The sequence below is a fragment of the Oncorhynchus clarkii genome, chromosome 10, assembly GCF_045791955.1.
Source record: "Oncorhynchus clarkii lewisi isolate Uvic-CL-2024 chromosome 10, UVic_Ocla_1.0, whole genome shotgun sequence".
Classification (NCBI taxonomy): Eukaryota; Metazoa; Chordata; class Actinopteri; order Salmoniformes; family Salmonidae; genus Oncorhynchus; species Oncorhynchus clarkii.
In genome coordinates this window covers 5,504,631-5,517,069 of record NC_092156.1, presented here as the reverse complement: position 1 = coordinate 5,517,069, position 12,439 = coordinate 5,504,631, and the positions used below count along the sequence as shown (strand labels likewise).

General features: G+C 39.1%; 1 protein-coding gene across 2 annotated transcripts; it reads left to right on the top strand.

Annotated features, from left to right (window-relative positions):
- The first annotated feature begins 292 nt into the window (after positions 1–292).
- On the top strand, positions 293–11,023 carry LOC139417932 (paired-like homeodomain 1). Of its 2 annotated transcripts, XM_071166924.1 has the most exons (5): positions 293–384; positions 1,455–1,509; positions 6,467–6,619; positions 7,878–8,080; positions 9,748–11,023. In XM_071166924.1, exons 2-5 carry the CDS (start codon positions 1,464–1,466, stop codon positions 10,294–10,296), a joined length of 951 nt encoding a protein of 316 aa, XP_071023025.1. In that variant the 5' UTR covers positions 293–384; positions 1,455–1,463; the 3' UTR covers positions 10,297–11,023. The 2 variants fall into 2 exon arrangements, with proteins under 2 accessions (XP_071023025.1, XP_071023026.1); XM_071166925.1 differs by lacking the exon at positions 6,467–6,619 and having other exon boundaries at positions 9,748–10,990.
- The last annotated feature ends 1,416 nt before the right edge of the window (positions 11,024–12,439 follow it).

Below are 12,439 nucleotides of genomic sequence, written 5' to 3'. Positions count from 1 at the left end.
CCCCCACGACGAAATGTCTAGCCTATATGTTCTTATTAACCATACATTTAAAAAATAAAATGTTAGCCATACATTCCACTAAACATATTAATATTCAGAACCATTTGTTTACGCTGTTCTCAACCTTCCAAAAGACGGGTTTGCTTGAACACCCCCCTCGTGGCAAATGCGCATCCTGCATCGAGTTGCTGTCGAAGGATTCGCTGGCGTGACGTCACCGAGACACGCGAAAGGTCTCCAGAAGAAAACCCCCGAGCAACGCAGGGAAGCTATCAAAGCGCATGTTTGGACACAGCATATGCCAGCAATTAAGTGGATATGTTTCACACCTGCATGTGGACATATTAACGACTCATTTTTTCTGTCTTTGCTGGGAATTAACTGGTGAGTAGGCTTTTCGAGTTGTGTGGAAAATATATGCCTTTCGATGTGTTTACTATAAGAACGAACGATCAGGCTGTGAGCGTCTGGAGCGATATGCATGAGAGCGTTTGTGTTTGCGCGGCAGTTCTGTAGAGCAGACAGTTGTGTTTTTACAAGAGGCATTAGATAGTGTGCGAGATCACTGAACATAACCATCCAAACGGTCTAGCAATAACGCAGTCTTAACACATTGGTGGACATGTGTAGCATCTCCTGTCCTTGTCAAGTGGATACATCGAGGCTTCGAGTATTACGCATTGTCATGACATCGCTTTCAGGGTGGTTACCTGACTGTTGCAGAAGAACAACCTTGTGTATATAGGGTGTTGTTGGATATTGAAATAAAAATGTTACATTTGATGATATTTTCATAAGTGCATGGATGAGAAGACTTTAGGCTATGTCTGTGTTTAGGCTATGACCGTCTGAAAAATAACGATATCGCGTGAGAGGCACAACGATAGAAGAAAATGCGCCCTCACATCATTAGATGTAATACACATTTTTTAATTCTCAAAAGCCTCTTAGTGAATATATTTTGTGTACGCGCTCTTGAATATGTTACTAATCTGACATATCACAGCTCATGTGTGTGTGTGTGTGTGTGTGTGAGTGAGTGACATCGGTGTGAAGAATGGGAACCATGTATTACGTCACGGTTTATTATGGACATAAAACGAGCCAAGGGATTCTTGAAGATAAGAGAGGTTGTGTGTATACATCACGATAAAGACTTTTAGGCAACGGTATCTCTGAACGAAAGGTCAACATTATTCCCATTGGTTAATAAGTGCCGCCAAAAAAATGACTATTTTAATTGAACGTTAAGTTGTGCACGCATTTCTTTCGTTATATTTTCAAGTAGCCTAAGCAAAGGGGCACGTGCGTGCACGCTATTCACTTGGACCAATATAGGCCTGTTTTATAATGATGTATCAATAGAGGTAAGAATGTCACAATGACGAACCTGTATAAATGTGTATGATGTTGAATGCACCGTTGTTATTTTTTTTATTTTTTTATTTTTTCAGGCATCTGGAATGGAACTTAATTTGTCAAAGAATGTAATCTCCTGCGGAGATTCAGGTACGCACGTTTCACTTCTTCTTTCAGACTTTGGTAACAATTTACTGGTCAAACGTGGTTTATTATGCACTCATAAAGACTTGCTAAAGACTAAATGAATGCATTGTCAGTGGACAAGCAGATTATAAACGAACACGGAGTTGAGAACCTATGCCTAGTTTTTATTTATTTTCATGCACCATTGACAGCTTATAAATGCATAATCAAGCCTTTATTATGCCCGTAAGCTACATATTATATTTGTGTACGCTTCTTACATCTGAATAGTTCATGCTTCGTCATGAAGGATTTGTTATTTGCTTTGTTATACCTTATTACGCAAAAATATAGACTACTTTTATTGTTTGTCTAACCGTGGCTTAAATAAACTTGTTGAAACTATGTTGGGATAACAACATTAAAAAAAATAACGTTTAGAGATCTAGGATCCTTAATTGGTTTCTGTCGTGTATGTGTAATAAGGCGGTGAACGTGAAAAACGAATATCCTTTACTGATATTCCATATAAAAGGCTATTTGACACAGACCTTTAACCTGTAGGCTATGCAAACCACACGAATACATTCAAACAGGCATTTTTGCTCATTTATGATCATTATATCCCATACTTAGTCTGTCCAATCTATAAGGTAACGCTGATCCTGGAATTGAATTAACGATGTCATTTGCATTTACGCAATCAACGGGTTAGGCTATATTTTATAAAGATATTGATCTTGTAGCCTATACGGATGAGGACTTAACTTTTTAATTGGCCTATGGACTGTTGCAGAGAACATGAGGCAATAGTGGGGTAGCCTAGTGGTTAGGACTAGTAACCGGAAGGTTGCAAGTTCAAATCCCCGAGTGGACAAGGTTCTGCTACTGAACAGGCAGTTAACCCACTGTTCCTAGGCCGTCATTGAAAATAAGAGGTAAAAAAATACAAATAAAAAGCTATTATGAACCAATATGGTACAAAGTAGCCTAATATTCATTCATTCATTGAGTGAAATGATGGAGACATTTCGACTGAAACACTTGTTCAGATGTCAGGGTGGTTATCGGGAACTGGTCACGCAGGCCAAGTTTCCACTGTAGATGGCCAAGATATGACGATCACTAAAGTAATAATGTTATTATATCCGTACCTTTTCCAATGACGCAGCCTGTCCAATTACATTCAAACCCTATTTATTTCTTCCCTTTGAATCGAACGTTTAATTGTCTGTTTTCGTTTCCCCTTCGGTAGTTTGTTTTGGGTACGACGAATAGAAGACGATAAAAACAACAACAAAAACACTAGGCCCTGCTTGAATTCCAGTTTTTTCTTGTTTTGTTTGGTTTGTGATGATTAACGACGGTCGTTGAGTTTATTTTCAGTCCTCCGAGAAAATATGACTGTTTATCTTGCCTCTACCCTGTAACCCGTCTTGGTGAAGGAATTAAAAACTTCTGTAAACCATCCGTTACGCAAGTGCCTTATATTTGAAAGCGCATTATCCGACCACGCCGAGCCAACAATGCCGCAGTCCAATATGAACTTTGAAGGACAAAATTGACATGATTGTCCCTCTTTCACCGTATATGCACGAGATCAGCAGATTAGCCCTATGACATAGAGTGTCAAGGAGGTAACAGCACCAGTCCAGTCTCGCCTCTAACATACGAGCCAAAGCCCAAAGGGATGCTGACTACATCTCTGTTGGTCATTCACTATGACGAGCATCTTCATTTGGTTGTGCGTAATTGCACGTAGGCCAATTATGTCACCCCTAGAGCACTCTAATTGGGCTTTTTAGGTGCCCTCAAAACTATTACATAGTAGGAACCTACTACTTTAAGTAGTAGAGATTAGTTTGTCATTAGCTTACATGTCTTCATTCGCTGAGACGTTTGGTGTGGCAATGGTGTTTGCTCTTGATTTTATGTTCCTATCTCAGTTCTTCTCTATTACCAGGATCGAATCCTTTCCATCAACGTTCCAGTCAACTCCGGGGAGTTAAAACGCACTAGCAACATTAATTAAACATGTTTGGTTTGTATCTGGATTAGTTTAAATGCAGTTGACCAAGACACACAGCCAAGAGTGCATGAACCAATAAGGAAAGATCAAATGCAAAACCACTTAGTTGGTTTATATTATTCTAGCTTTTATATAAGGAATGGGTAGGCCTGCAGGGGTTATTTCGTGTAACAGCATGGCGTGCATTCAAGTGCTCCAGAAAACTCATTTTACAAAGCGGTTCAATAACATAAAAACAATATTACATTACTCTGACGAGGAAACAGAAGAAATGAATGAAAAAAAAGAAAGTGATTGTTGAGAGGTTGCACAATTGCCTTCTGAAAGTCCCCGAAGGAAAGCTTTACAGTTCGACGGGGTTCTCATGTCAAAAGTTAATGTCATACAATGACCTAAAGCGCTTAGCATTGGCGCCGGCGACATGGCTAGGAGACCGTGCACAGCGGAAGCTACATACGCTACCTGGCCAAAGTCATTATAATACTGCATTGTTATTGGGACCGTTTGGAAGCGTGGCGAATAAAACAGGACTACCATCAGATCAGAGTTACTCATTTTTTTTATTTTTTTTATTGACGATGGATGACAAAACGTTGAATCCATAAAATCATTCACAAAATAAATAATGAATGCAGATATAGGCCTAGGTTTTACGCCAATCCAGGTTGACACAGGGAGGCGCGCCTTGCCTCGTCTTCATTCCTTTACATTTACTCGACTATCAACTTAAAAACGAGTTTGCTCGTTTTACAATGACAGGTGATTGATAAATGGTGTTGATTTCCCAGTATTGTTTACTATTTCCTATGTATTGTAACGCTGCAGCAGTGACAGACATTTCGCTCAAAGGACAGACGAATACGTGCTGTTTATAGGCCAAGGCCAGGGATCATCAACTAGATTCAGCCGCGGTACGATTTCTTTCTTGAGCGGATGGTCAGGGGACCGGAACATAATTACAAATAATTTGTAAACTGCAAATTGACCAAAAGAAGCCAAAACGGATGTAGTATTTAACTAAAACAGAATCATGTCAAACATTGCTTACATTTTTATATGATCACAAACTGTATATCTCTCAATTATGAGTTGTAATACTTTGGAACAGACTTGCAGAATTTAAATAACTTGGAGCTGATTTGCTGGTGTTTTTAAGAGTCTTTTATGGCCAAACATAAATACAAATACATTGGGGGTCAAATAAGGGCCGCCAGTTGGGGAACCCTGGCCTAGTCTATATAAAGGCTTTCTTTAAAAAAAAAAAGAAGTTATTTTTTATTTAAAATATATTGAACTGATTCACAGAAAATCAATTCAAGTGGCCGGGCTCGTGACTGTGTGATGTGACGTTTCATCTCAGTCATGTCTTACCAGCAGGCGCCGCTGATTTACAGTTAGGCCTGTATGATTGTCCAAAATAGTCTAAACTCAAGCAACTCAACTCGATGACATCATTTAGGCAATGTGTTTTTTTTAATATCAAGTGACATAAGGCTAGCCTATCTGAATGCAAAATATCAATCGTTAGTTCCAACAAATGTAATAAAGTTAGAAACTGTCACGAGACGAATTTATGTGTAGAGGCCTATATGGCCTAGTGTATCTGTACGCCATAGGCCACCGTTACTGTTGTAAGTTTTAAAAATCGGTCGAGTAAACGAGAATATTTCCAGTAAAAAAGTTTATGCAAATATTTTCGTTTATTTACATTATTTTTTTTATATTATAATTTCATTTTTGGGGGGCTTTAATCCGCTGAGAAATGGTCATTCAGTGTAGTATTTAGAAGGACCAACTAAAAGATTCATAGTGCTGCCATTTTTCCCATTAACATCTTAAAACAAATAATTGCTTAAGACATAGCTGTGTAGTTAGTATATGCAAGTTGTTATAAAACTATAAATAATAGTTAAATCAAAGTTTACAAAATTAAAGCCTCAAATAAATATAAAGGTCCTACACGCATCATCATAATTTGTGGCCTACTTTATGCAGTCATTTCTCATGAGGTTGTAATTTTCATAGTTCAGATTATTTATCTTATCTTTGACAGTTTACAAGTAGCGAGAGATATGATTGTAAAGGCTACACGTGAAGATGCCTGAATCAGTGCAGTGACACACGCGCGCGCGCACACACAAACACACCACTTCATTCTTTCGACACAAGGTCCACCTCACTTGCTTTTAATCCGTGATTGTTTAGAAGACCTGAAAAAAAAGAGGTCATTAAAAGGGCCTCATCCATGAATTTATAGACTATTACGGTACATAGTACACTGCTGCTGCATTAAGCTTCTACCATATACATACTTAAGTATAAATTAGGTACTTTCCAATATATATTTGGCCTTGAAAATAACATGGGCAGGTCTATATGCAATGTTTATTCAGCTCCGTTCATATCCGAGACATACATTGTGTGCGTGTGTATATAAGCGCACCCAGCTGTCGGGCCGTTCCATTGCGCTGGAGCATATTTCAAACATGTCTGAATAAAGAGCCCATTTTCTTCCAAACTTTCCAATGCAACGCAACTCGCTGTTGCCTCATGCGCTCCCCTGAGATAAATCCCCACCAAAAATCCTCTCCTGCAGTCAGATTGAATGCTCTTTGTGGGTGGGAGGGACTCCTTATTTCGGGGAGGTTTTAACGCAGAAGATGGGTGGGTCACATCCCTTGGTTCTGCTGCGAGCGCTTCCATTCGGTCACACCGGGCATATCCGCACCAGCGGAAACTGAAAGCATAACGCACTGTCACTGCTGCGAGGAAAAGTGGGTTTGTTTATCCGGAGAATAAATTCGTGGAAATCTGTTTTAAAAAATTGTTTTTTTTTTGCAATGGCAAGTGTTTTGCTACGGATGGAAATCTAAGCATTCGTCTTGAAGATTGAGAAAGCTCGAATATACCGGATTGAATATTTATTTTTAATACGGCATCACTCTTTTCAAGGTGGAATGAATTTGGACAGAATTGCAGAGACCGTGAGACCCCCACCGACGCGCGACATGCAGGCTTCTACGCTTCACTTGCCGAGAACTTCGAACAACACTCGAGAAACGTTAGAGAACTCAAGCAGCGAGTCATCCGATACTGAAATAGCAGGTACATTTACGTTGCAATAACATTGCATTAGGCCTACCTACTATCATTATCGCTAGGTATAATTAAAACACGGCTGTTCTTGTTAAACATTCTACTTATGTGCGTAAGGTTTTTGATAAAAGACACGTAGATATGTACCATGCAACGTGCCCAATGCGTTGAGGTTTGGACTAAAATACACAGACCATAGGCTATGTGAAACAGCAGTGTCCCACTGTTAAAACAAACTACGTTTTTATTTGTAAAAACGTGCAGGAAAAAGTTCAGATTAGAATGTGAATTTTACCCAATATGTATGAATGGGAATTCTTCAGCGTCATATTATTAATTTCAGTATTCATTTCCGTAGACTTAAATGTCGTGTCTAAAACGCTTTGCTGAAGTGTTTGCCTATATCACCGCTATTAAAACATTATCGAGCATATTATCAAATAAATACTTTATCTTTTAACACTTTCCATAGGATAACAAGAAATAGCCTACGGGTTGATGAGTTTTCAAATCGCATTCTTCCTGCTGCAGGATGGTGTGTGTCTTCATCCCACCTCTTCATCAGCTGTAAACTATATCAATATATATATATATATGTGTCATACTAAAGAGATCACGAGACGTAGGCCTAAGGAGAATAGCTCTAGCCAATACAGTCAGCCATTAAAACATGGCGTTTTGTTTTGAACTGACCTCTCGTCTTAAAGTATTGCCCTTCTTACATCTAGCTATTTTTAAGGTATAAAAACAAAGGCGCTAACGTGTAAAGACAAGCATTGGCAAGATAATGGACGTTGGATAAGACTGGACAAACGTTGCAACAAAAGGGAATGTTGGTTTATGCAGGTAGAGGCCGATAAATGTTTAATAGCGCTTCTAAAATAATCAATATTGAACCAGGAGCAAATCCGTAAATGTTTGACGACCACGAGCACGTGATACTTCTTGTGGTCTTTTTTAATAGGCTTTTGAAACTGGTCATTTACTTTAGTGATTTATAGACACTTCAAACACTGCTAGGATTATCCTGCCAGGTATGGCCTGTTATGCGTTTGTGCTGCAGAACTAAACTGTTTTGTAGTTTGTACAAAATTGTACATGCGTTTTTTTGGGGGCCTCTAAACTAATGAGTTGAGTTGGAATGAGATTGTACAGAACCACATGGGGGAGGGGCACCCCTCTATGTAAAAATGTAATAAAGTCTGCCTCAGTATACGCTACATTACAATAACCATCATTTTATATTTTTTTGGGGGGGGGTTTGCAGAAAAAGAGAGGATCATAGAACACAGAAGTGACGATGGCAACGCAGACGACCCGAAAAAGAAGAAAGCGAGGCGGCAGAGGACTCATTTCACCAGCCAGCAGCTGCAAGAGCTCGAAGCCACCTTTCAGAGGAATCGCTACCCGGACATGAGCACAAGAGAGGAGATAGCCGTGTGGACCAACCTCACCGAGGCCAGAGTCAGGGTAAGTCTCGAGACGCGGTGCGTAAAACGCGTGTAAAGTCTATTCAGAGGGAAACCATAAAGATGTGAATGAACGGATTCTACAGTGAAAACTTTTCAGTTGAAACTTGTTCGGGGTTTATTACTTTACTTCAAGCCTACACTCGAATATCACTTGGATGATTTCGTCGCAATAATTACCAATGATTACTAACGGTATGACGTGGAACTGACACCATAATTCTCCTCCCCCAAGCGTTTTAAAGTTGCTCATTGTAATCCCCACTCAAACTAACTGGTTCTCCCACCAATTACATTTTCGATAACATCTTTCGGGGGTGACAAATGAACACAAATGTATCCACTTTTGGTGACTTTGCATCTACTATGTTTTAATAAGTATAGTCTGTAGCCTGCACCCCTATACTGCGCCAATTCATTTATACATATTTATTTCGGTAACAGTTTACTTACATATATTATTAGTGCTGTAATGTGTATTGTTCGACGACACTCCACTGTAGACGTGTTACTCTAGAAACCTTTTACAGCAGAAACATGTTTAGTGAAGTGCAATGAGTAATGTCCATACTTACTCTACATATACACCGTTCCTTCGAGTATAATTGCACAGTGGGTCTATTGGAAGCCCCTTTTAGCCTAATTCAACCCAAACCCCCATAAACAAATCGGGTGTTTTTAATTGCAATATAGGCAAGAAACAAGATCGGCTTGAGTTTGTGTCCTAGGCTTACAATTAGGCTAATGTTCATGTGTACATGTGTCAATATTTTCAAGACTACATATCCAAACGACAAAATGCACCCCCAGTTAGTAACAAGTAGACAGTATTTCAAAACCCAATAAGCGATGTTTATTTCAGTTGTTCGATGGCTAGAAGATCATATTACTATTATCCACAGCCTATCCACAGTATAATAGTTTATTTTATTTTAAGAGGGTCACAAACTCTTATTGACCCCCAATTGCAGTCGATTATCATACTGTATCGTTGACTTTATTAGCCAACAGTACGGAATTACCCACACACTCAATAGACGCATAACATCAGATGTTTTAATTCAATGGTCTCGCGGAAGGGCCGAGCAAAAAATAAAAACGTGTTGATAATACAACCGTTGATAATAATGAATGTGATAATTCGACTAGTAGCATTAGTTAATATGCCTAAAATCTGGTTTATTTTGAGACATAGGCCTACAGCTAAAAGACAATGACGAGAAGACGTTTCTAATTATATACCCACCGATGGGTTCTAAACCTATGCCATCCAAAACGTTAACGTCTTTATAGACAATTTATCAGTAGCCTACAACCGTGTGCCCCGGAACATAGCCGCGGCACCCCCCCCCCCCCCCCCCCCAAAAAAAAAAACCGGGAAAAAAATCTATAAAATATGTTTTTAAATATATAATACACCGGATGTTTCCATGGTAAAGTATTTACGAGGTGTTTCTTATTAGACAAACAGAGCCAATTTTGTCAATATTGATATTCTAGGTTTTCCATCATTCATAGGCTCGTTAGGCCTAGCTATACATTTTAAATCGGACTGTTATGGATTGCATTGTGCATGTGGCAAATAATAATACAACTATTATTATCATATTAAATTAAATTATTGTTATAGATATGTTGAATACATCTTTTTTTTTCTTTTATATTTAGGTGTGGTTCAAAAATCGCAGGGCCAAGTGGAGGAAGCGTGAACGCAACCAGCAAATGGACCTGTGCAAGAACAGCTACCTGCCCCAGTTCAGTGGCCTCATGCAGCCCTACGACGACATGTATCCCGCCTATACCTACAATAACTGGACGAACAAAGGACTGACACCGGCCCCTCTGTCCACAAAGAACTTCACCTTTTTCAACTCAATGAGCCCACTCACATCCCAGTCAATGTTCTCGGCTCCTAACTCCATCTCTTCTATGACTATGGCCGGAGGTATGGGCCACTCCGCTGTACCGGGGATGCCGACTGCGGGCCTGAACAACATCAGTAATCTTAACGGCATCGGCACCTCTACAATGAACTCAGCCATGTCCTCCTCCGCCTGTCCGTATGGACCTCCCGGTTCCCCTTACAGCGTATACAGAGACACATGTAACTCTAGCCTGGCGACTCTGAGACTGAAATCAAAACAGCATCCAACCTTTGGATACAGCGGGTTGCAAAGTCCCGGGTCTAGCCTTAACGCATGCCAATACAACAGTTGACCGATCAGCCGCGATGAAAATAATTTGCCGACAGCTGTGGGTCTAGAAGGCCTACCTGCGAATGGGGCGAAAGACAACTAAACTGGATTAGTTGCAATCATTTTTCAAATGGATTATGCGGGTTGTATGTGTTTACCATTGAACTTGCACAACAATTTAAATGTTTTTTTTTTTTTTTTGATTTATAAAGTGATGAAGACGTGTTACATTGCAACATTGAACATAAGAAACAGACAAAGGAACATCTGTGTATTTTCGCTTGCTTGCTTTGAGGACTCAAAAGAATTTAAAACGTGGCTTGTATACTCCTGGTCTTGGATTGGGAACAAAAAGTGCAACAAAAAGGCGTATCCAGACTCGGTAGAAAAACAATTATATTGTACATAGCTTATATTGCTCATGTGTGCTTTACCGTCTTTGCAGGGGGTGCCACGGGCCCGGTTAAACTTGTAATTTCTTTTTTAGCGTGAGTGTCATTTTATAGCCTGCTTTGTCTGGAGTATTTTCTAATTTTTACGTGCTGAAAATAGAAATCCCGCATGCTTTAACTTCAGTGCAACGTGTTTTGTACTTGTTGATAATTATGTGAGATAAAGCAAAGTCCATTATACTGTATACAAAAGGTGATTGAAAAGTAACTTCATGTGTTTATGATCTGTTTGAATACAATAAAAGCAGATAGTAGTTTATTTCAGGTATCTATTTAATAAAAGGGAAAAGGTATAAACGAACACAAACATTTTCCAAGTTTATGGAATAAAATGGGAGTTAAGTATTATTTTTATTTAATCTTTATTTTGTCAGGGAGTCATGACTCATGCTAGTAAATAGCCAATACCGGCTTAGAATACATTATTTAATTGATGACAACTCAGACCAATCTTGACCAGTTAACATCCATATTCTGCCAGTCAATGAGCATTCCGACGATTGCCGTCTGTGCTTTTCGTTCGACTGGATATTTCACATTACAGATCTTATTATGTTGACAACGCGTTGTGGTTTGAATGATGTGGGCTGAACCACAGATGAGAAGCAGGCTACTGCAAGAGCATTTAGACCAGGCAACTCCTTTAAGTAATCAAACTCGCTATGATGAAAAGCTGAGACTTGCTACTGGCGAGCGACTTGGCATTTTCCCTCCATTCCAGCTTGGTTTCTTCATCACTTATTTTTGAGCTTAGGCTATTCGTTTTTAGAACTCGTTTTTTTTTTACTGCCAAGAAAATGCTTCAGCGGGGATATACACTCATACTGGTAGGCCTACGAGCTGGAATTGGATATTGTGAGGCGAAATTCTCACAATATCCAATTCCAGCTCTTAAGCCTAACACACCTTTAATACAGGCCCCGACCAATATAGCCAATTTAAACCGCATCACTGAATAACTGTGATAACGCGAATAATCAGCGAGATTTTACAACGACTATGAGTGTTTGAAGTTGTCAAAGCGTGATGGTTTTTCCTCTTGACAGTTATTAAGAGAGGGGATCAATACCATATCTCCAGGTTCACACCTTCAGCCAATCCCATATCTATAGTACTGACCCATTAGGATTATATTCACGCCGTACTATGCAACTACAATGTGTATGTACTTTCAATGATTGATAATATGCCTTTTACAGGGGTCATTGCGTTTTAGTCTTTCTTCATTTAAAAAAGTATATTATTCTACTTATATCAATGCATTATTTTGAATGCAATAGGCATATATATATATATATATATATAAAGAATCAAATAACTTATGTAAAATATTATACAAATAAATCAAGATACCTTAAATGACATATTGGCAGAGTTTGCTAAGGGCTGATCAAGTGTTTGACGATCAGATAACACCCATGGGCCTAACCCTTGACAAACGTTTTCCTAACTCAAAGCGTGTAAACCAAGCAATTGATGTCAATGGGAGTTTCATACACCCGTGGGGATTTGGCTGGCTCTATCGTCATATGGTTACGTTGTTCATGACATCATAATAAAAACAAAAGACTGTAAAAAACAACAACAATCATATATTTTCCAATTAGCCCACACCCCAGTCTGTGTATATCATTGAAGAGCAGATGCTATAAGGTTTCATTTTATAGCCTGTAAATATTCAAAACAGATATTTCTATACCTACACGAAAGCCA